The sequence below is a fragment of the Thunnus albacares genome, chromosome 4, assembly GCF_914725855.1.
Source record: "Thunnus albacares chromosome 4, fThuAlb1.1, whole genome shotgun sequence".
Classification (NCBI taxonomy): Eukaryota; Metazoa; Chordata; class Actinopteri; order Scombriformes; family Scombridae; genus Thunnus; species Thunnus albacares.
Window position 1 is genome coordinate 22,009,328 of NC_058109.1, and position 23,352 is coordinate 22,032,679.

Genomic DNA, 23,352 nt, shown 5'->3' on the forward strand with positions numbered 1-23,352 from the left:
TTTATGGATTTGCATAGACGCTACAGGAAAAATTCTGTTTCATGTTACTGTAACCTGTGGATCGTGTTGGTGACTGAAAGCTGAATAGTTAATGATTAGGAGCAGCAACAGCTAACAGGAAGCTTAAGGCACCTGCATGCAACAGGTCATTATTGCAGGTCCACTTCACTCAGGTTATCTGCCTGTTTTTGAAGCGCTGCTCTCTAACTGAGGTCGACAAATCATGACAAAGTAGACAAATAACGGTGGCTGTAAGTGACTATAAACCTAAACTATCACAGCCAAAGTGCTCATCTTCCTAATGTGACCACAAACACACATGAAACATGAGAAAACGCGCGTTAATGGTAGTAGACTGTATCCGCAATCACACAGTTTCACAGCAGTCCGAAATTATTATTATTATATATCGGTGTCAGGCTGATTTAAGTCACCACACTGTGTTCACCACAAGCACTGGCCTTGTTGAGCTGTGAGCAATTTGTTAGCCATTTATGGAGAGCGAACTGAATCTTTTCTCTCTCCGCAGCGAGAAGATAAAGATAGGAAGAGAAGATGGTAAACTGTACAACTTGTGCGCTCAACTTTACCTCGGTTGTGGTAAACGCTCGGATGTTCAGCTCTCCCTGGACCAGCTACGACAACATGACTGTGGCTTTGCCCTCCACCGGCCGATGCTGAGATCCAGCCGTCAGCGACTGTAATAATCCAGTTTTTTTTTTTGTTTTTTTATGACAGCTCTATCACCTTTCCGCGCCTGGCTGTGGGTTCTTACCGGGGTTGTGTTCACTGAGGCAGGCTGCACACTGGCTGGCTGAGCTGCTGCCTGGCTCACTGCCACTTCTTCTCAAACGGCCGTAGTGTTGATATCTGGGAAATGATGTCCAAATCCATGTGGTCGCATCCTTCCACAGGGGAAATCCAAACTGTAGTATATCTCCCAATGTGGCGCCTTGATTTATAATGTGGTGCGCAAAAAAAGTCTCTTATCTGAATATTCTGTCAAACAACACTTTTATAGGTTTTGATTGATATTTGGAGTGGTATTTTTTAAATAAGGCTGCCTTTTTAATCAACATTAATCTCACTGTCATCTACTGTATTTACAAGCTTAATCATTAGTTTAAAATGTTCGTGGCAGATAATAGATATACTCACTCCGCGCAGGAAAGAGTTACTTTTGTGACATCGCAGCCAGCTGACTGACCACGTGACTTTGCGGAAGTAAAAAATATCAACAATATGAGCAGACCTTGAGCCGTGTCTTGCGAAAATGTTGCGCTGTCTGGCTTTGTTGTTCATTTTTGGCTGCGTGAACAAAGTGTTGTGTTCATACGGGGCTCAGTCGGAACCCGCTGCCCCGCAGGGAGCAGCGGGCTGCGGCTGCGAGAAGCTGAAGAGAACCGCTGCTGTGGACGGTGCGGTGGAGCAGACAGCATCCGTACACACAGACGCAGCTGTTAAATACTCCAGAGGCGCGAATGAGAGGCTGTCTGAGGCTCAGGAAAATGAGAGGGAATTACAAAGTCAGGTAATCTATCACTGCTCTTCAGTTTGGGTGTATAATCAGTAAAAAATCAGGTGGTGCAGTGTTTGATTGGAATAAAAGACTACCACTTCCTGGGCCAAACTGTTGTAGTAGAAGACTGCATGTTGTTGGCAATGCAGGGATATTAGTGGACTATAATCTGAGCTCCCTCTCTTCGTGCCCATTAATAGATCCCAAACTAATATGTCTGAGGCTTTTACTCCCAGATGATCCTGAGAAAGGACAATGTGCTTTATACTCTGTGTTTACACCGTGTCTCCCTTAATAAGCTCCACCAAATCAGATGGTTATAATGGTTTAGGTTATAGACCGTTAAGGTCATGGGTAGGGTTTGCCTATCCCAGTGAGGAAGGCAAGATTTTCTGTTTAAGACTGTGTGGAAAAGCTCAGGTAATTTTCATGCACAATACAAAATACATTCAGAGAGGCGCCTTCTGGTACCGCATTGTAAGACAATTTGAAGGGAAAATAAAAAAACATATAAAGAAGAATTAAATAAAGAAGAACAGGGCTGTTGTGTATTTTCAGCTGTGTACATATGACCATTGACTTCTGCATGATCTGTGCATTTAAATAGCACTTAGGCTATATGCAAGCAACTCAGTGTCAATCTCATGATTATGTTCAGTCTTAAGTTGTCTCTTTATTTGGTGTATTTACTCATTATCATTTTTTTAATGTGTATGTAACATGATTGCATAACAACATTGTGTGTCTTTGACTTCTGGAGCAGGTATTGTGCAGTCTAGTGGTCAAATAACTGTCAAAACTATCTTTGCGCTTAGATGAGATTAAGTTTCCAGCCTTTTTAAAGACTCTTAATCCTTTTAATTCTGTAACCTCCTTCTTCAAACTTCAAACAGATTCAAAGGACCGTTTGCCTGTTTGTAATAAGGAGATTAAAATGATTTTTAAAAAGTTTATTTCTTGCGTGCAGATGGTGCTGATTTCTGGAGGAGAGTTCCTGATGGGAACAGACAACCCAGGCATCCCTCCAGATGGCGAGGGCCCTCAGAGGCCGGTCCATTTGGACTCCTTCTACATGGACATCCAGGAAGTAACTAACCGACAGTTCCAGAGGTTCGTCAAGGCCACAGACTACGTTACTGAGGTATTAGTTAATGACTGTATGTTAACAATTGATGCAAAAGCTTTATTGTTGGATTGATTGGAAATTAATTGAATAAATCAAAAGTTTTTATTTAATGTTGCTCCTAAAGTTTTTATCTCTGTGCTTATAGGCAGAGAAATTTGGAGACTCATTTGTCTTCGAGGGAATTTTGAGTGAGACTGTCAAAAGCCAAATCACCCAAGCAGTAAGTATATTTGTTCAGCAAATCTCACACATCTCCAACTTACCTGCACAACTCACTTTCTCTTATGTTACAAAAGTATGAAATATTGTTAGTGCCACGATTGTTAGTCAGCCCAGAATCAGCCCTTGTTTTAAAACTTGTGTACACCTAATATGAAGAGAGTCCGACAAAACTGATGGCCCGGGGCCAGTAAAAGTTAATGCAGGGCACATTGATTGGCCAACAGCCAATCAGAGTCATGGGTAAGTCCCTTTTAAACACAGCCTTTTCTGCCCTGGCAACATTCATCCATCATACTCATTGTCATACTTACCAGTACTCGAAAAGAATGTCTGCAAAAGAAACATATGAGGCTATGAAAAGAAAGAGGGCCTTTCTACTTTTGTGGAAGCAACAATACTCCTTGGTGGAAAATAGCGACTGTGGAACTATGTTTTATACAGTTTGCTGGCGAAAAACTGACAAGGCTGCTCTTCATTAGCCTGAAGGCTCTAGACATGTACAGTTCAACTCCATGTCTGGAGTGGACAGGTGGCTCGTGGACGCAAACAGAAGGAGATCGGAGTGAACACGTGCACACAAAGAAATGTCATTATGTTCTTTCTCTCACTTTGCCATCTTAACAAGTAGATTTCTGCAGATCTGGCAGCATCGTCTTAGTTATTAAAACAAGAGTGTATGATCAAGGTCATGCATACTCACTGAAATATTATTATCGTAAATTGTGTTCTCTTCTCCCTATGTACTCCATACTTTCTGGCTTTACACAAAATATGGAGAAACCTACATTTATACACCATTCATTTACTGATCTGATATGTGCCTAATTTTATATTTTGCATATTTGTGTAATATATCAACATTACATATCCATAACTAAAGGAAAACAACCAAATCAATACCATCAATACAATGAATAAATCAGCAAACGTATGGAAAAAAAGTTATTTTCATTTTTGGCTGCTGGGCCAGTAAAAGTCTGATCTACTGGCCAGTTGGGCCAGTGGGGAAAAAATATTATGTTGGACACTGACACACACACGATGGCACATACGGTACACACACCACACCACACACAACCATGTAATCGCTCACAGATAGACACAAACTCTTTGTGGTTGCCATGGAAACTCTGAGCATTCGGGGACAGGGGGAGAAGTTCACACGCTTTGTTTTTCAAGTTAGGCAGACTATGTTTGCTATGATAATTTTTTTTAATTGCAAAACTAAAGTAAAGTTTAAAGTAGTTAAAATAAATTACATATTCCTATGTCAACAATTTAATACAGTATGTGCATGCAAGATGTATTTAGAGATAAATTAAATAGAGGGAAGATATGACAAAAATGCCTACAAATCATGTGGTGTAATGCTTTTATAGAACAAGAAGAAAGAGTTGAATGAGAAGGGCCTGTATCCTTTTGTGTCTTTTGTGTCATGTTCACATATTATTTTGATGTTCCTCCCACCATGATATATTTGAAAATCTTTAGAGTAATATATTTGCACTGAGCCTTTATCTAGAAAACCTACAGAGCACTAGCCTCATGGTGCACATATGTTTGGCTTTAGATAGACATGAAGACATATACTACCGTTATTTAAGAGTCTTGAGAATGTTCACCGATTGGCTGTAAAAGGCCTGAGCGCAGCAGGCGTCCTGTAGACGAAAGCCAGACAGCAGGGAATTTACTCCTTCATCTCAGCTGTCATGTGCAGCCTGATCATGTGGCTGAGAAGGTGCTGTGTACCTATGAGTACAGTAATACTGGAAACCATTAGTGCCCTTCAATTCTGTAATGACTGGTCAGATAAAATGACTGTTCATGATGAACCTTGAAGTATTCTGATATCAATCATTACAGTTTTTTAGATTCTAATAAAAAGAATACCGTTCAGTATATGTCACTGAAATTAATCAGAAATTCTACAATATGCTTCAGTAGACTTTATTTTCTAAACTGAAGTAATCCCAGTAATGCAATACAAAACCAACATGTAAGTATATATTCACTATACATACATGTAAAGGATATCTACAGATAGCATTTGGCCACAAGTTCTCATACAAGTCACACCTTATGTCCTCCTTATGTCCTTATATCCTTTCCTCACCTGGCACAAGTCTTTCATAGAGTTCCTCCAAGAAGGAAATGAGGCGCTCAGTGTTGGCCCATGTAGGAAATTACATATTTTTATTTTTCAATTATGTTAGATGTAGATGTAGCAGCATGTAGCAATCTGCAGTCTAATTTACAGTAATTTTGTGCTATGTAAGGTTTGTAAATGTAAATTTAATCATGTAAAAAATACTATATGCAAAATGGACTGTAAATACACAGAGTTTTGGTGTGGTGGTGTTTGAGTGAGAAAATGATTTATGAAATTTGAAAGATGTTGTCACTGAATGCATTTTGTGTAATCCACAGTTTTGTTCACATTGTCGTTGTGCTGACTGTGTGAACAGAAAAAGTGAACTCGGTATTGAGAAATGCAGTGTCAATTTAAAAATAAAAAAATGTAACCATCATTTCCATCACTTTGTTATTAGGTGGCTGCTGCCCCCTGGTGGCTGCCAGTCAAAGGGGCCAACTGGAGGCACCCTGAGGGTCCAGACTCCAACATCACAGACAAGTGAGAAGATGCTCCACAGCTAGAAACTCCATAATATTTTAAAGAGTACCCTTTTTTTTTTTTTTAAGTCTTTCAATGTTAAATATTGATATTCCTTTATTTCTTTTAATTATTTTCTGACAGTTATATGTTATGGCAAAAGTAAACAATGATAAACCAAAAATAAGCTCAGTAATTAAGTTAAAACCTGTTTATTGTAGGCTGGACCATCCTGTTCTACATGTGTCCTGGGCAGATGCTGTCGCCTACTGCTCCTGGGCTAACAAGAGACTTCCTACAGAGGCTGAATGGGAGTACGCCTGCAGGGGGGGCCTGAAAGACAGGTAGGATATTAACTCATTATGTGACTATAATACGCACCAGTGTGCTTGTGTATGTGTTGAGCTCTTCATATGCTATGTCTTTATCTTTGCATTGTCAATTTCCTGATATACTCCTCCTGCATGTAGACTTTACCCCTGGGGAAACCGGTTGAACCCAAAAGGACAACACTATGCCAACCTCTGGCAGGGGGATTTCCCCAACCATAACTCTGGGGAAGATGGATACATTAAAACCTCACCGGTAAGAGACAGAGAGAAAGAGATGCCACAGTATGGGTGTGTTAAAGATGCGTCATATTTTGGGTTAGGGAGGAGGAAGGGTGTCTGTGCTTATGAACCATTGCTACAAAAGTAAAACCTGATTTATAATTGACTTACTGCCTTTAGAATCTACAGGAAATGAAAGGTGCTGGAAATGAGAACTCATAGCTCACAGCTTCCCGAGATCAAATGAATAACTATTAGATGATATTAATCTAATCTCATTCTCCACAAGGGGGGCCTTTAAAGCCCCAATTTAAGAAGTATAAATCATGAATGCGCAGTATGCTCTCAAATTCTTTAAGGGTATGAGCTGCTAGAGGAAAATAATATTTCTATCTTTCTGATCCCACAAGCTGAAATACAGGTATATTTATCATGAAACATGCAACATGTTTGGTTTTATTGTTTTTCAATATATCAGCAGCTTGAGACTGGAAATAGCTTCAGTGGCATCTTGGCAATAGAAAAGAAACACAGATTGAACTACCTGTAAATCCAGATTGCATACTAAATGATGTGTATTTGTGAGTCACTGTTGAACATAGTTAATTCTGGTCAACATACCACACATACCACATCCTCATACACACAGCAATAGGCTTTACATTTTATCAACGGTGTTTCTGATGGTTCATCCTGGTAAGATGTATTATTATTGCTCTCCCTACCCTGCAGGTGATGTCCTTTCCCGCCAATGGTTTTGGTCTGTATGACATGGTGGGGAATGCATGGGAGTGGACCTCAGACTGGTGGACTGTGCATCACACCACAGAGCAGCAAGACAACCCAGTAATAACCCATTACCACTAAGCTTTTGGCTCTGATTGCCAAGAGTTTTCGAGGTTTTGTTTTTTTTAATATCTCCTCATTATTACCTTTTTCAGAAAGGTCCTTCTTCAGGCACAGACAAGGTGAAGAAGGGAGGGTCATACATGTGCCACAAGGTAAAGAATACAACCACTTCATCATTTTATGCTAAATATTCTCTATAGATTTAACCAAAAGATCAAGTTCAATGTCTAGATTGTGAAATGTGAAATTATTAACACCAGTCTGAATGCTTCATGACATATTTGAACTATTAAAATAGCCTCCCAGGTGGCTAGATTTTGTGGGCATTGAGGTCTTTTCTTTTTAGATTAGTGAAAGCAAAATATCTCTGGCTGGAGGTGCAAACCTGTTTTATAGCAAGTATTGAATCTAGTCTACAACAGTGCTGACATAATGATTTGTAAAGAAGTAGGGGAGCTCAACTCTCTATTACTCTCCTCTTTTTTGATAACAAAAATGCCACCTATCCACTATTCTCTCTTTTCTTCCTGGTATGTTAGGCAAAGTAGTTTTTGTGCTACTGTATACAAACCAGTTGGGTCACTTGTTTCGTGGCTCTGCTTGTTCTGAATGCTGTTTCAAGACACTTAAAACTGTGAAATTCTCATAATATCCATGTGGGGTATGAGAGAAGTCATATCAACACAAATGGTACATTTACTTTATCTGCAACACCGCTGGAGCCACCCACTGGTGACCAATCCAGTTTGCTTGCCACCAGCATTGGTTGCCATGAGAATGTAACTAATTGCATGCAAAGTAAGTCCTAAGTACAGAGGTCTGTTTGTTTCATATGAATAAACCACATGAGGGAGGAGAGGACAACATTCAGACATGCTTGGAATATACACAGACAGGCTCTGTATAAGATGAACATAACCTTTTCTCAAAAGCAGATTCGCTCAAATCAGAAATAAAGTGGCTAAACTAAACTGGTTGGAGTGTTAAGGTCTCCATTATTTGTGTTTTGAAATATAACTAACTACTTTTGCTTATTTATTGATGGTAAATCTCCCTCTCCTATCTCTCCCTCCTCTAGTCATACTGTTACAGGTACCGATGTGCGGCCCGAAGCCAGAACACTCCAGACAGCTCAGCCTCTAATCTTGGTTTTCGCTGTGTCTCTCAGGAGCAACAATGACCTGACTTACTTGACTGAAACACAGGGTCCCTTAAATCAGCTGCTCCCTAACCCAGTGTTGGATGCAGAGTAAACCCATGAAAGCAGTATTTAAATTTGATGGATGTTTTTTTATGTGCCAGCGCATTACCACGCATCTGAAGATGATTCAATAAAAGACAGAGGGCCTCACATGGTTTGGACTCGAGAATGTCCTACATTCCTGCAGATACACTCAGAACTCTTTTTATAACTTTACTTTTTTTCAGACTTTTACATAAGAAATGAATTGAAAAGACTGTTGTTCCTAAGTCTCTGTTCTCTTTACGTCTCAGAACACAGTTGGAGAGAACATTATTTCTACTTGGGTCAAAGGACAGGAAGATCAGCGTGGTCTTGTACTGTAAATATAAAAAAAAAACGTCTCACTACCTTTGAAAACAATTAGTTGTCATTAACAGCTAAGGGCTTTTGGACAGTTGAGATAAAGAAATCATGAGTAATTTTTAGTAATGTATAATATTACTGTGAAATTGTGTAAGATAATGTAATATAACATTTCCAAATACAGATAGATCTGTGATAATAGTTATCCGATTTATCTTTTCCTTTGTGTGTATGTGTATGTATGTCTGTGTGTTCTAATTGGAGGTTCGTGTTTTCCTGAATTCTTTTTTTTTTGATGAGATTTTAGTTTGCTTGGTTATATCTCTGTTTATAGGATGAAAGAGGCCGAAAGTGCCAGGGCCCAATGGTCCCTGGCGATGAAAGTGTGAGAATCTATTGTTTTTGTAGAGATTATTATTATTCTTGGACACCATAGCATTTTTGAGGGGCTTGGGATGCTCACAAACTCACGAAAATTGGCACACATGTCAGAACTGACGAAAATCGCAAAGCTCTGTAGTGATTGGGGTCAGGTGTGGCCACAAGCACCATAGTGCCCCCAAATGCAGGGCCATGTTAGGAAAAAGTTGCTTTGATGTTCATGAAATTCAGTGGGATCATTGCTCTCATCATTCTATACATAATCCTTTTTTTTTTTTCGCCCAAAAGGAAATCAGCCATTTTGGATTTCATGGGTCAATTTCCATTTTACAAACATGTTTGAGGCCTTTAGGATGCACAAAAACTCACAAAGCTTTGCACCCACATTCGAACTAGTAAATATTTTGATTTGATATCACAGTTGGGATTGGGCATGACACATTGTCTCTATAGCATCCCCTAATTACTTTTATCATTTTTGAGGTGCTAGAGTTGCACAAAAACTCACAAAACTTTGCACATACATCAGAAGTGGCAAAACTTGATATCTAATATGGGTCTTGGGCTTGGGTGTGGCAAAATGGCCTGAGGGTGCCCACTACAAAATTTCAAAGTCAAAGCCCCCACCCTTAAATTTGACATGCATGTAATACATACATGTGCATATTGCACAGTTTAAAGCCATTTAAGGGCATTGTACTTTGACAAACTCTTCCTGGAAAATTAACCAGAGCAACTTCAAATTTGGTAGGTGACATCTAAAGACCTTTGTGTTGCTAAATTGCAAAGCTTTTGAGGTTTCATGGAACACCCTTGACATGGCGTGCTGGTCAATTTTGCCCAAAATATTTTGGGGCATTATACAGGAAGTTGTTGTAACTTGTTGTACATTGTCAACAAGTTAGTTTTTGTACAGGAAGTCAGCCTTATGTTATAAACATAATCCGATTTACACAAAATGTGAATTGTCCTCTGGAAAATGTATTGCTGGTTTATTAATAGTTCACTTATGTAGGATCTGAATTGGCACATAGTTCATCACAATTTCCAGTGCCATATACTGCACACAGGAAATTTGAACCATTCACACAGTGAACAGAGTCGCCAAGTGCTTGCTCATGGGGGAATGTTGGGTCTCTGTAAATTAAAGAGTACGGTCTTTATCTGCTCTATTTGAAAAGTGCCTTGAGATAACTTTTATGTTGTTATGATGTGGTGCTATATATATAGAATAGAATAGAATAGAACTGAATTAAGTGTCCAATAATCCTGAAAATTCAGAGCCACGTCAACCGACCTCCAGTAGTGATACCACAGCTGTCATTCCTTCCAATGCGTGTGAGGTGCAAGGGCCCGTTCATTGCTGCTTGTAGCTTTTATGTTGTGTGTAATTTTTCTGCCTGAAACAGACTGAATTTCATATTTGGCAATACAAAGTAAGAAATAAAGAAAAAAAAACAAGCAAAGCACTTTTTTGTCTTGACGTGACTCCATATTAAATGCCCATGTTACAGTTACAGCTACTAGTGCATCCACTAGAGGGCAGCACATACTCAGTCTGTCTGTCTGTGTCTGAGGGGTATATGTATATGTGGAGAGATATCCATATTGAGAAGATTAGCTTACACAGTATAAGCTCTGATAGTTCAGCCAGTCTGCACTGTGATGGTGCCTGCCTAAACTGAAAGTATATAATATTTGTAGGAGGGAAAAAAAGGCAAATTGTCTGCAAAAGAACCAAAAAATTATTTATTTTGACTTTGTCCATATACATATTGCATGAGAAAATAATAAACTAAGCAATCAACGAAAAAGTCTAGCAAATAAGTGAGCAAAGGGGCTTAAAGTTTCTAGTGTACCTTAGTAAAAAAAAAAACTCAAATACAAATGTTTTAACAAACATTTGTATTTCTAGCATTTAACATCACATTTATCAGCAAACTAAAATACTATTCTCTTGCAATTTAAATCAGAAAGTTCAAAGGTATAGTTGATACAACATTACTTCACAATTGCTAACATTCAGTAGACAGTTTAACAAGTCTAAACCCCACTGTCAGCTTTTATTTGAAGTTTATACAAACTCCATTATCTATCAGTGCACAACAGATTACCTGTTTTACAAAACAGAGAAAGAAACACTGATCTCTACTAATGCTTCAAGAAGACTGTCAGCCCCTGAGGCTGTATTATTAACCCGAACAAAAGTGAGTCAAAAAATGCACCACAGAAACAGCATAGCAACTAAGACAATCTGGAGGCTAAATACAGCTGCCATCATGGAGAGTCCAAAACAATTAAGAGATAGAAAGAATCAAACAAAGGCGATACGCTATACTAATAAAAATCCTGTCCTTGATCACTCTGCCTCTTATTAGCAAAGCTGAGAATACAAAAAAACATTTGCAACTTTATTTGACTTTTACCCAAAATGGCAAAAGTGTGTCTTTTTGTGCTGCTGGAGAGGCAGCCAGGCCTCCTTACTAAATCCTCACCACATGTAATAGCTACGTGTGGTGTCAACAGGAGAGGGCTTTCCCTCTGTGCTGCCATCTTTGTCCTTTTCACCGTCAGCCTCCCACAGGTTGATGAGCGGCGGGTAAAGTTCATTCAGGGGGATGGAGGAGGTCTTAAGCATGTATTTCTTCAAGGAATGGTGGTAGTTTTTTCTCTTCCATCTGCGAGCCATGTAAATACCCACAGTGGCCAGACTGAGGAAGGCCAGCATGGTCGCCATGACAGCCAGAACAGCAGCACTTGGGTGCTGGTCTGATAGGTTCAGGGCAAAGGTAGCACCACGTGTTGTCACATTAACGCAAGACTTGTGTGTCTGCAGGTGGATGTTGGAGACTGTGAGGCATACCTCATACTCTGTGGCCGGTTGAAGATGTGTAAGGTTGTACTCATGAACATCGACAGGGACGCGTGCCGTATAGGTGATGTGGGGGTTGTCAATCTTCATGGTGGCTGAGGCCCACTTCAGATTGGAAGACATGACGTTTGAGTTGACTTTCCAGGAGACCAGGATGGAGTGAGACTCAGTCTGCTTGACATAGATTTTCATCACCTGGGCGGTGTCAAGTAGGGTCCCATTTACACGGACTGTGGCGACCCGTGTGTCCGCACCTTCAGTGTTCTGTGCTACACAGGTGTAACGACCAGAATCTTCCACTTGCACATGGGACAACCGCAGGGTCCCCTCACTGCTCACGTGGTACCGCTCTGACATAGTGTCTATGGTGATTTTGGTCCCAAGAGGAGTCACCCAGTAGATCTCAGGCTCTGGCTCAGACATGGCTCGGCAGTCAAGACTGACACTCATGCCCAGCTCGAGGTTCAAGTGGCTGGGGAAGGTATCATGGGATATCAGGGGGATGCACTGCTCTGGTGACTCGAGCAGCCTCAGCTCTCGAACTAGCTGGCCCCTGAGTTCTGGTGGGGATGTGCACATCATGGCCAAGGGCTCCATGAAACGCACAGTGGTCCTGTTGGAACTCATCCACTGAATGACACAGTCACAGCGCAATGGGTTGCTGTGCAGACTGATCTCCCGTAGATTAGGCAACACCTCCACAGTGTGCTGGTAAAGGGCAGTGAGGGCATTATTGTTGAGCATCAGGCTCTCTAGGGAGGGCATGTCCCTGAAGGCCAACCTGTGGACATAAGACAGTTTAGGATTGTTGGTGGCCTCCAGCTTTGTCAGTTCTGGTAGGTTGTCCAGAGCATAGCGATCAAAAGACACTAGTTCCATCATATTGTTGATACCCAATTCCTTGAGATGTACCATGTTCCTGAAGTCTCCTTCCTGGATTTTGTGAACTGGATTTTTGTTTAAATCCAAGAATTTCAGATTGGGAACTTTCTGAAGGGCCAGTTGAGGGATTCTGACCAGTTTGTTGTCATAGAAAGAAATGCTTTCTAGGTTATCCAAACCCACAAATGCATTGCCTGGAACATCAGTGAGATCCATGCCAGCCAGAACCAGGCTCCTCAGGCTTCTTAGAGGCTTAAAGTTCATGTCTAGAAGGCCAATGACAGGGTTCTCTCCAATCATGAGGATCTCAAGGTTTGGTGTTTCTTGAAACCAGCGGCTGTCTATGACATGGAGTTTGTTGGAGTTAAGGTGAAGGCGCAGCAGGCTGCGCAGGCCTGCAAATGCCCGAGGGGAGATGGAGCTTATGTGGTTGTGATTGATGTAGAGCTCCTGGAGGTTGGAGAGGTTTCCCAGGCAGTGGTCTGGCAGCTGGGTGATCTGGTTCTCCTCTAGATGCAGAGTGGTAAGGTGGTTCATGCTTGTGAGGCCCACAGCTTCCACAGTGCTGAAGTTGTTCTGGGATAGGTCCAACTCTGTCAAGTTGAACAGTGCCTCTAGCTCCCCACTGGTGTGAGAGATGGCGTTACTTTGGAGCAACAACACCTGGGTGTCTGTGGAAAGGTTGGTAGGGATGTGTGTCAGCCTCAAGTCATTGCAGTCCACTGTAGTTGCCTCTTTGTAGGTCGACTGGGGGGTGAACCAAGGGCGGATCTCACATACGCACAAATGAGGACATTCTTTGCCATGTACCGGTGACAGAAAGGACAGAAGCAACCCCATGCACAGCCAGATTAGAGGAGGCCAGGGCAGAAAGCTGAGCGCCATGTTGCCTGCTCTCTCTGCTCACACAAAGCTTAGATGAGAGGCAGTGTTCTGGGGAAAGGCCTGGAGAAGGGAAGGTTCATGAGCATTAGTCTCCTTTGCTGCTAGCTAGCTGCAGTTGGCACTTTTCATAAGTGGTGATTTCTAATCCAGAGGCAAATATTTGCTGAAAGAAGGCCCAAGGGACATCTGGTCTTCACCTCTGCTGGTGTTTTTTTCTGTTCTTGGGGTTTAAACCTAAAAAAGACATAAAACAGGTTGATTATTAAAGCATGCAACATAGATATACAAAATTAGCTCTTTGCAAAAAGGTAGAGGATTAGATAACACAGTAAGGAAGTGAAACTGAAAAACAGCTGAATAGAGAAAGTGAGAAAATATGAGGAAAGTGGCAGTTTTCCACAGTGCTACCCCACTGATATTTAGGGGACTAGGTTGACATGTCTAACAGGGCAATCTGTCAAATTTGTCTTGTTGCCTCGCTGTCATGTAGACATTCATTCATACCTTTTAATGATCTCCTACACAGACAGACACAGTTTGAAAACAGAGAAAACGTTACTCCTGGATGTTGAAAATCTGTTTCTGAAACTTACACCAAAAACTGCTTAACCACTATATGTTAAACAGTCTCATGGGTGAAAATTACTCTGTTGCTTTACACACAAAGATACCTTCTGTTATAGCTGTTAACATTAAGATTGTGTGTGTGTGTGTGTGTGTGTGTGTGTGTGTGTGTGTGTGTGTGTGGATTCAATAACAAAGATATTCTATGTAAAAAACAAAATGAAAGTTTTCTAAAACTAGGTAAACATTTTAATATGGAGTCTCAAGCCATTACCAGACATCTATTTTGACAGACCTGTACTTCATATTAAAGAGAAATCTATAATTTCATCATTCAAGTACCAAAAACTGCCATTTACCTTAGCATACACATAATCTAGCAGATATACATATGATGGAATTTTACTAAAATAAGCTTATCTAAGATGATAAGGTTGATATTAACTCTGCTTCTCTGATGTGTGGCGTATCTGTCTCCTCAGAGATTACAAACGTGTTTTCCTCTTTGGGCAGGATAGATTATCTGCACACCAGCCTGATATCAGTGATCTTCTTGAATGTGTGTGTGGGGTGGGCACAGCCGGTAGCTTTGGCTGTGAGCCCATTACACAACAGGCTTAATATACAGGGAGCTCTTCACTGCAATTCACTCACTAGTTATGATACATGCCCATAGAAAGCAACCCTACACATGTGAATTCTACATGTGTAGAATTGTGTAGAAACATGTGTAGCGCGGTGCTGTGTGCACACCAACCTCATCCAAGTTTGTTTAAACCAAAACAAGTGAGGAGAGACATGAGGAGAGACATGTCAGCATAAGCAATGGGGATGAAGAATCAGTCATCATTTTCTTTGAACAAACCCAAAATGTATTCATGTACATTAAACTCTTGTGTAATCACTTTGACTTTATTTTAAAAATGGAAAAATATAACTACATACTCCTTTTTTTGACACACATTTTTGTGTGCAGGAATTACTGTGTTAGTGTTTGTGTGCAAGTGAGTGATAAAAAAATTGACGAAAATGGCAATTATCTAAACAACCAAAAGGAATAATCATCTTCTACTGTATATTAATTTATATTAGCAAGAGAGAAAGAGAGACTCTTGGCTTCCTCTCACTCACAAAAACTAAATGCCACTGCGTCTCCGCATCTAGTCTGACTCACACTCATAAAAATTCACATTTATCCTCATAAGCAGACTGAGACTGAGCATTGTGTGTGTGTGTGTGTGTGTGTGCATGCAAAACAAACACAATGTTGGATGTATTTTGTTTCGCATTAAAACTGACAAATTCCTCTGATATTAACATAAAACAGATAGTGTTATCTTGTCTGTTCACGTGCTGTCTGTTTGTGCCCTTTCTTGCAGTTTGATATTGTACATTTGCATGTACAATAGGAATTCAGTTACAACAACTTATGCAGCAGAAAGTACTTTTAGGCATCATGGCACATCAATGTTTGCTTCTCTTTTATTAAAACCCACATGGTGCCTGGTATCAGGTGGCCTGTCTCTGCAATGACCCGGTCACACTCCAACTGAACTGATTCCCTTAGTGTGACTGAAATGTGACAGCAGCAGGGGTGGAGCAGCGATTTTAAAAGTGTGGGGGTTCTAGAGGTGGGACATGAGCACGGCAACCCCCCGCCTTCGAGCCCTGTTCCAGTCTCAACATGCCAAATCAAAATGAATGCCATGCATTTAAACAATTTTTTCTACTACTGTAGTTGTAACCACTGCTTCAGCTTACCATAAAATATTTACTGAGACTACATGAGTGTAAAAACTCAGCAGAATTTGTTTAGGGTCTCATAGCAGTTTACTACTTACATCCAGTTATTTGTATGAATTGCTGTACTGGAGCATAGCTATCCTTATTATACTTAAGATAATCACAGAGTATCTTTATCCTACTTCCTTACATACCTTATAGACATGAAATTAAAGGAAACTTACACTTCCATTAAAATGAAATGGATAGTTATAGATGCATAACAAATTGAATCCTGGTAACAAATCAGTATCCGTAAAGAGTCGTTTCTGAGTCCATGGACTAGTACAACCTAAACCTAAACCTAATTTTTTTTTAAAAAGTGTCTCTTTTAGTAGGAATCCAAAGGGGACTTTTAATTGTCTTTAATTGGAAAATTAAATACCAAAAGTTGTCCAGGAGGTTTTGTATCAGCAGGTGTCAGTTCCTCTCCAACAGCCACAGGGAAGAAGCGGCCCCTCTTCATCTGAAGTCCACCTCAAAGCTAACAGGAGAATATCACATAAGCAGGTGATTTGAGGCTAGTGAGTGAAGAGAGTGAGCAACTAGCTCTCACAGGCCACAGCTACAACCATCTGAACCTTTTTTAAGCTCAATAATAAGCTTTAGCTTTAATTCACAATCCAAACTAGCTCATTCTAACTTATATTAAATGCAAAACACGCATTACTCCCAAACATAAGGAGTAAAACTATGATGTCTAAAGCAACATATTCCTTTGACATTTAGATTAAAACAGCATGAACTATGTGAGTTTACATTCTGGACATAGATGTAACTTGTAAAAACTTCTCGCCAAAGTCCGCCTAGCATGGTGGCTAATTAGCGATTAGCATGCTAATAAACATTAATTTGGTCGTTAAGACTTTACCATAAGGCAGGCAACACATTGCCATAAGACAGACAGATGTTACACATCTTACATATGAATGCCCACCTTTGTCTATGACAATTTAAAACAACAGTAGAAGTGACTTTAAAAACCAAATAAATTTGACATCTGGTTTACATTTAGGATAGCCTATTTCATTTATGTTCAATGATGTTAGCTGAGCTGACACATCACATAACAAGACAAAGTTACAAAAGAAAATTCTACATTATGTTTATGTGAAAGCGCGGGTGTCACAACACCCGTAACACCCATGGCTGCGACGCCCCTGGACAGCAGGGACCTGCACCTTCTCTTGGCTAGATTCTGACTGAGAATAACTGAATGAATGAATATGTGGCACATGCTTCTGTCTTGAATCATCTATCATTCAATTTCTCAAGTAATCCATTCATATGTCTTTCAATTTGCCTGTAAATATACTTTGCCATGGCATATAGAAATTTACTTGTTTACATGTTTTTCACTGCTTGGGTATGAAATCGGAGGAGACAGGCAGAGTAATCACTGCTTTCATGCTGAGGCTATAAAACTCAGACACCTGGCACCAGGTTTCTGGCAGCCTGGCAGCACTATGGGGGTCTGCATCCGTTCCCACCTATCTCTCACTGTGTGTATGTGTTGACCTTATTGACCCAAGGAGGCTCTGCTGAGCACATATGCTCTTTTTCACTGATGGTCTGCTTCATAATCACTGTGGTACACAAATCCATACTTACAAGCTGCCCAGTATTACCTCTGTACTGTTACTTATTGTTGGCCACAGATCAGTTTCACTGTTTTGACTGTAATTAAGCATCTTCCTTAAGCCTAACTTTAAGTCTTACCACATAGCTTTGCCAGCCAAAGACATGATCCTTCACTGGCTTCCCACCTGTGAACAACACAAAGATTTCCTGGCTCCTGCTAGTCAAGGGATTCAAGCTGGCATGTAGCCTGCTGCTCTAACCTCTCGGCCACTGTCGCTCTGCTACACTGTGTGTAGGATAAGATTTACTACAGCCTAAACCTAGATCTACATCTCACACAGTTAACTTAGTGCAGCAAATAGCTTCCATATAGATGCCATTGTTTTTGATATACAACATATTCACGTTTGGACCTCTACAGCCATTTTACCGTCCACCATCCATTTTCTACCTGAGTCAAAGCATAACTAAACTTTCCGACTTTCCTGTGTCTAGTAACTTACAATTCCCTGTCACTTTCCACCTTTTACATAAAGTGATAAAGCACATTGAAATATTCTTTACTTGCATACATGCATGTAGTCATGTGTGTGCGGGTGTTTCAAGGAATACAGTATTTAGATCAAATAAAACGGATGAATGCCATTATAGGAACAAAGAGTGAGATTTTTTTTTTTACCTAATAGCACATATCTATTGTCATAACTACTGATAGTGGATACAAATTAAATATGCTTTCTTGATTTGGAAAACTGGCTCTACAAAGCACTTTCTCTTCAGTACTGTATAAATACTGTTAATTCCCTTATCAGCATTTGTTTTCAGGGTGGAAATGACATGTGCATTGTGAGGAGAAATAGCTAACTTTGTTTTATTACCATTCTGCATCAATGTACTGGCTATCATTCTTGTCTCATAACATGGCAAGAACACCAATAGAGGAGAACTGAGATCCCAGAGGATCATTTTCCTGAGAGAATGAGGTCTGTTATAGCATCATGCTGCACAGATCCACTTTGGTGGGACAACACCTCTATGAACTCTTGTTCTCTGGGATGTGACAGAGATTAGGTCTGAGATTAATTCTCTTGCTGCCAAAGCAAGACTGGACCCGTGGTGCCCCAGCACCTGTATCCTGAAAATCTATTGCTAATCTGTTGGCTGGTGCAGCAGATAGCAAATACACTGTCCATACAGTGTTGTAAACATAGTTGAATGCAGGCATATGTAGTGTGTCTACAGCATCCATATCTCCACAAAATACATGTTCAGTTTCCCCTTTCCTATTTGACTCACACACTGCGACATGCATGTATACACAGACCACTGGAAGGAGACAGAAAAATCCCTCAACAGCTTGGCATTATCCAGCTGACTGTCTGAATTGAATCCTCCAGTAGGAGGGATTTACTCTCTTTGCTCACCCAATCCTTATGAGGTTTTAATCTAAGCACACATTGCACATATAAAACACACATGTACAACTACATATCCACAGTCGCTGATATTTTCACTTCCCATAAATCTTCACTGGTCCTGAGAACCAAAGCAAGAAAGCAAGATGTAATTGTGGGACATAATGAGGCTTGTCTGCTCCATGCCAAGGACTCATAAATACATTTATAAAACAGGGTCTCTGGACAATACAGGGACCAATGAAGATAATCAGAGCGACTAACGAAACACAGGCGTGCAGTCAGACGCAATGTGAGTATATGTGGGCAGGCAGCAGTCACTGTTCTCAGCTGAAGATGTAAGAAAGGCTCCTTGTTTTGTGGACTGGACTCACCAAGAGGACTTGTCAACAGTCAAACTCTTAGGTTGTTTTGAAGTGATTTCTGTAACCTTGATTTTCCACCTTTTAAGAGCTTAAATGCAATGCTACTGACATTACACTTTGCCATGTGCCTCCGGTGCAGCCAAGAGGAACCTCACTTGATAGCACACTGCATCATTTTTCATAGGAGGCAATGCTTCCCCCCTCTGTTTCTAAGGCCCTTTTCACTGGGTGCAAAATGTAAGCAGTGTTTCTGAATCAGCAGCCGCACAACAGGCTCACAGACATGCCGTCCCCATAGCAACGGCTATGCCACCGGCATGTCTGTTTCATAACCAAATGAGAAGACATGAGAAGACAGCTATTAGTTCCATCAGGCAGCTAAAAGAATATGCCAGTGAGAACTGCCACCAGTATAAGAAGGTGAGTGCAGCATAAAACCACATATAATAACAGAGCATGTGTGCATGATATGGTTGTGCTTATGCTATGATTAGTAGCACCATATCATGCACATGTGCACAAATGTCTGACTCTTTCTCCACATTAGCATACACCACATTGCAATAATATATCTCCACATTTCTACAGTAAAGCTATCAGTTTTAATCCAGAGCTATCATGTGGTGCTGGAAAGCTGAGTAGTGCTGCCTGATGTTTTCTCCATGTCCTCACTGCGCTGGCCGGCCTGAGAGACATCCTATTCCTACTCTATTAGTATGCAAGAGTCTCAGTTCACATCACACAAGGCTTTGGTGCAGCTGCTGATGGCAGAGGTGTAGAGCCGAGGAGGAGAACGATGCATGTCCACTCAGTCAGAAAGAAGAGGGAAAGTAAAGAGGGAGAGGATGGAGAGCTCTGCTTCAATTGGAAGGCCACAGGAGGAAACTGCTGAACTGAAAAAACGCAACAGGGCTGAAGGTACAATAAGAAGATCCAATACTATGTATGGAATTTAAGAAAAGTATGCTGCATAGTGTAACAATGCTTCTTCAGACTCCATTAAGGTTTAAAAGTCACAGTGTGGCAAATTGTCTCTGTATTTCTATTTACTGCAAATCTATACGGTAGCTTTATTTCCCTGTGGAACTCAGATGGATCTTGACACAATTTTTCTTCTCTGGCTTTCTTTTTTTTCTCCTTTTTTTGCCCTCATCCTCCCCCTCTACTTCATCTCTCCTTCCAGTTGCAATGTCGGTGAAAAGCCAATATGCTGTCATTGGAGCATCGATCAATCATACTGACTGTGCCAAAGTCTCTAATCTCAGGGGAATCCCCATTTGAAACAATGTTGAGGACAAGGAAGATTAACTTGCATGGTTCAAATTGACTGCAAAACCAAAGAGAACATGCCAATAATAACGCTTTTAAAATAGACTTTTATAAATGTGCATTATTAAAACATTGTTGTGGATGTAATTTTGTTCTTGTTAAACTGTAATTGCGCATTTTATTTGAACTTTTTTGAAGTGGTATACAGAATTTAAAATGTATGATTACAATTGAAAGTCTCTTACACCATATCTATCTAGAGGTGGTGGTCAAAGTGATCTCAAAAATTAATTTTCAGTGTATTGCTGATTAAAACAAAGGAAGACAAAACAGCTGACTCACTTCTAACATCTTGACAAAACCTCTCAATGGCCCATCTTGTTTCCGTGTTCCCCTTGAGATCACACTCACAAAGGGAGAAGGTCAAGCTGTTGCACCCTAGTCTCCCCTCCACTGCTGTGGGAACCCCAGCACCAGCACATGCTACAGAGTTAGGCACTAGCGCTCACAATGGCTCCAAACACACACACAGACACACCAAGATGTGTCTTTGTTTCGCCAGGCTCTCACACTTCTCATTACCAGCTGAGGAGATGCGTCACAATGCATTGTGAAGATTGGGGGAAGGTGTGACAGCCCCCTAAACTCTCTTAACATTGGCTCATTGGGTGACATCTGGGTCTCCTTTTATTATCAAGACAAAGTAAACTACACAAAGTTGTGTAGTTGAGGTTGCCAGAAAACATGATAAGGGTGCAAATCATAAGCTATAATGCAGAATGTTTCTCTTGTCTCAATAAAAAGTAAAATGATGAACTGAACTATTAGTCAGATATTAGTGAGTTCTTTGTTGTTTTTGTGATCTCAGTAACAGGTGCCGCTGTAATGCAGCAGCTGAAACAACAGAGCCCACTTGACAAAGGTGACCCTAATAATGCAGACTCCCTTTGCTTTCTCAAACTTCTGAGTAGAAACACTGTATTGTCTGTCTTTCTCCCCCATGTCTGCATTTCAGACATCTGCCAATTTCCCGACCCTTGTAATGTCCATACAAATAGGTCTGATGGAGCACATGAGCCCATAGCTGCTACTCAGCTGTTTCAGCTGCACTCTGCACTGGCGAGTGATACTGCAGTTTGTGTAAATGTTACACTACATTGTCAGTTGAACCCTGTGTCACAGTGCAGTCAAATGTCAGGGCTGCTGACAAGACTACAGATTTAATAATGAGCCCTTTAGAGAATCAATTCACATTGATATTTTGCTTGATATGGCAAAAGCATAAAAAAAAGCATGCATGAAACTAATAGCAACTTAACACTGCTGATTTGGTTCCTGCTGTCTTTGTTTCCTTCCCTCTGATCTCTGGTCACTTTATATTTATCAATAGTCTAGTCTTGAGAAAGCTTCATAATAATCATATATGTATGTTGACTGCAGAGCACAGTGTCCTTGCAAATCTAACTCTGCTATAATGCATTTTATTGATAAGACTGACCCAGTGCACACATTGCAGATAATTGCTGAGCAGACATTGATAAATATGGTCAATTTTTAGGATCTGTATTCTGTCTAAATGCAATCTTTGTTTGTTGAAGCTACAGCCTACAAACATTATCTTTCCTCTTTGCGGTGGTAACACGCGCTGCACGAGGAGCCACAGCAGGGAGAACGCGTTATTGTTTCATTTCATCTTTGTTGATCTGTGCATTTCTTAAAACAGAAAAAAATGATGACTTCATCTATCAGTTTATCATTCTGGACGGGTGCTGGAATATTTTCTCATTTCTATCGAACAAAAAAACAAGAAAATAATTTGTGACATTCAATATAGGAATCAAATTTTAGGACATGCATAAAATAAACAGATTGCTCTCACCTATGAAGCGCTGTATCTTCCGTAGGCAAGACTGCTGCAGGCTACTGTATCTGACCCATGCAGTATCCGCAGCTGATACGCGAGGGGTGCAGATTATGTGTTAGAATATGAAAAAAAAAAATCAGCTTTATGAACGCAGATGAATCATATCAGTGGAAAACACCACCTCGGTTGTAAAAATCGGCTCTGATGCCCCGCTGTTGGAGAGACACGGTGATACTTCAGGAGTGGAAACGCTGCAGCGCGCAGCTTCCAGTGACGAGCAGCTGCCTGGTGCAGGTCAGCTGGACTGAGACGAGTCTGACACCGACAGCGGTGCCCGAACAGGCAGCCTCACCATCTGTTCTGTCATCGCCACCATGGGAACAAAAGTCCCACCCTATACCCGGCTACGAGCTGCGAAGTACGAATTATGTGGAGGTGATGGAGCCGCCGCAGGAACCAATGGCATCCAACCGCACTAATGAGATCTCATTGTCTGAATGTTTTGATGTCTTTGACATTTGTTTCCATCACCACTCTTTAAATCAACATAACCGAAGTTCGTTCATCATCAGTTAGGAGAGGCTCATTCGAGAAGGATATCAAAAGACTTTTGGGGGTCATGGACACAGAGTTGATAGAAATTTAATGACTTTCTAATTAATAATTCATTATAATTATGGAATGAAATGGACTTTAAAGTGGATCTTATGAGTCTCTCTCTCCCCTCTCTGCAAACACACACACACATACACCCAAACCAACACTTGCACACAAGAATATGTTGAAAAAGAGAATTGTCTTTTCTCTTACACCTGTCATTTGTTTGTATTCTTCCTCCCCCTCTTCCTCTCTGTGGGGAGCAGTAAAGTGACAACGTTTCATCACTTGCTGTTTGAGCTGCAGCTTTGGGAGCTGTCTGGTTGGTTCTTCATCTATACTGTAGCTACAGTGGAAGACTAGGTGTGTCAGGCAGGTGTCATGTGCAGGTTTTGGCGGAATTTCTTCATTTAGGAATTCGGTTACACTTACAAATGCAGAGATTTTACTGTCAGAATCATTGGAAAATTT

The 23,352-nt window shown here is 40.7% G+C and overlaps 3 protein-coding genes across 9 annotated transcripts in view; 1 reads left to right on the forward strand and 2 right to left on the reverse strand.

The window, feature by feature from the left end:
- The window catches only part of LOC122980273 (inositol 1,4,5-trisphosphate receptor type 1), a 76,109-nt gene extending 74,955 nt beyond the window's left edge, over positions 1-1,154 (reverse strand). For 5 of the 6 annotated variants that reach the window (XM_044348107.1, XM_044348103.1, XM_044348106.1 and 2 more), the window contains exon 1: positions 591-1,154. The gene's annotated coding sequence lies outside the window, so the exon portion shown is untranslated. The remainder of the gene's footprint in view (positions 1-590) is intronic. The other variant, XM_044348102.1, reaches the window with a different exon arrangement.
- Positions 1,155-1,176: 22 nt separating this feature from the next.
- On the forward strand, positions 1,177-8,623 carry sumf1 (sulfatase modifying factor 1). Its single transcript, XM_044348109.1, has 9 exons — positions 1,177-1,531; positions 2,487-2,660; positions 2,791-2,865; positions 5,417-5,499; positions 5,700-5,822; positions 5,949-6,063; positions 6,762-6,875; positions 6,971-7,030; positions 7,957-8,623. Exons 1-9 carry the CDS (start codon positions 1,274-1,276, stop codon positions 8,056-8,058), a joined length of 1,104 nt encoding a protein of 367 aa, XP_044204044.1. The 5' UTR covers positions 1,177-1,273; the 3' UTR covers positions 8,059-8,623.
- A 1,929-nt stretch (positions 8,624-10,552) lies between these two features.
- LOC122979997 (leucine-rich repeat neuronal protein 1-like) lies at positions 10,553-22,818 on the reverse strand. 2 transcript variants are annotated; one of them, XM_044347661.1, is made up of 3 exons: positions 22,300-22,818; positions 16,176-16,274; positions 10,553-13,678 (listed from the first exon to the last, which is right to left on the reverse strand). In XM_044347661.1, exon 3 carries the CDS (start codon positions 13,442-13,444, stop codon positions 11,297-11,299), a length of 2,148 nt encoding a protein of 715 aa, XP_044203596.1. In that variant the 5' UTR covers positions 13,445-13,678; positions 16,176-16,274; positions 22,300-22,818; the 3' UTR covers positions 10,553-11,296. The 2 variants fall into 2 exon arrangements, with proteins under 2 accessions (XP_044203596.1, XP_044203595.1); XM_044347660.1 differs by lacking the exon at positions 16,176-16,274.
- Between the last annotated feature and the right edge of the window lie 534 nt (positions 22,819-23,352).

What these genes read in the sequence shown, in the direction of transcription:
- sumf1 (XM_044348109.1), top strand. Translation starts at nt 1,274, where the DNA reads ATGTTGCGCTGTCTGGCTTTGTTGTTCATTTTTGGCTGCGTGAACAAA. An exon ending in AAAGCCAAATCACCCAAGCA is followed by an intron (nt 2,866 to 5,416) that starts GTAAGTATATTT and finishes CTTTGTTATTAG; the next exon opens with GTGGCTGCTGCCCCCTGGTG. An exon ending in AGGGGGGGCCTGAAAGACAG is followed by an intron (nt 5,823 to 5,948) that starts GTAGGATATTAA and finishes TCCTGCATGTAG; the next exon opens with ACTTTACCCCTGGGGAAACC.
- LOC122979997 (XM_044347660.1), bottom strand. Translation starts at nt 13,444, where the DNA reads ATGGCGCTCAGCTTTCTGCCCTGGCCTCCTCTAATCTGGCTGTGCATG.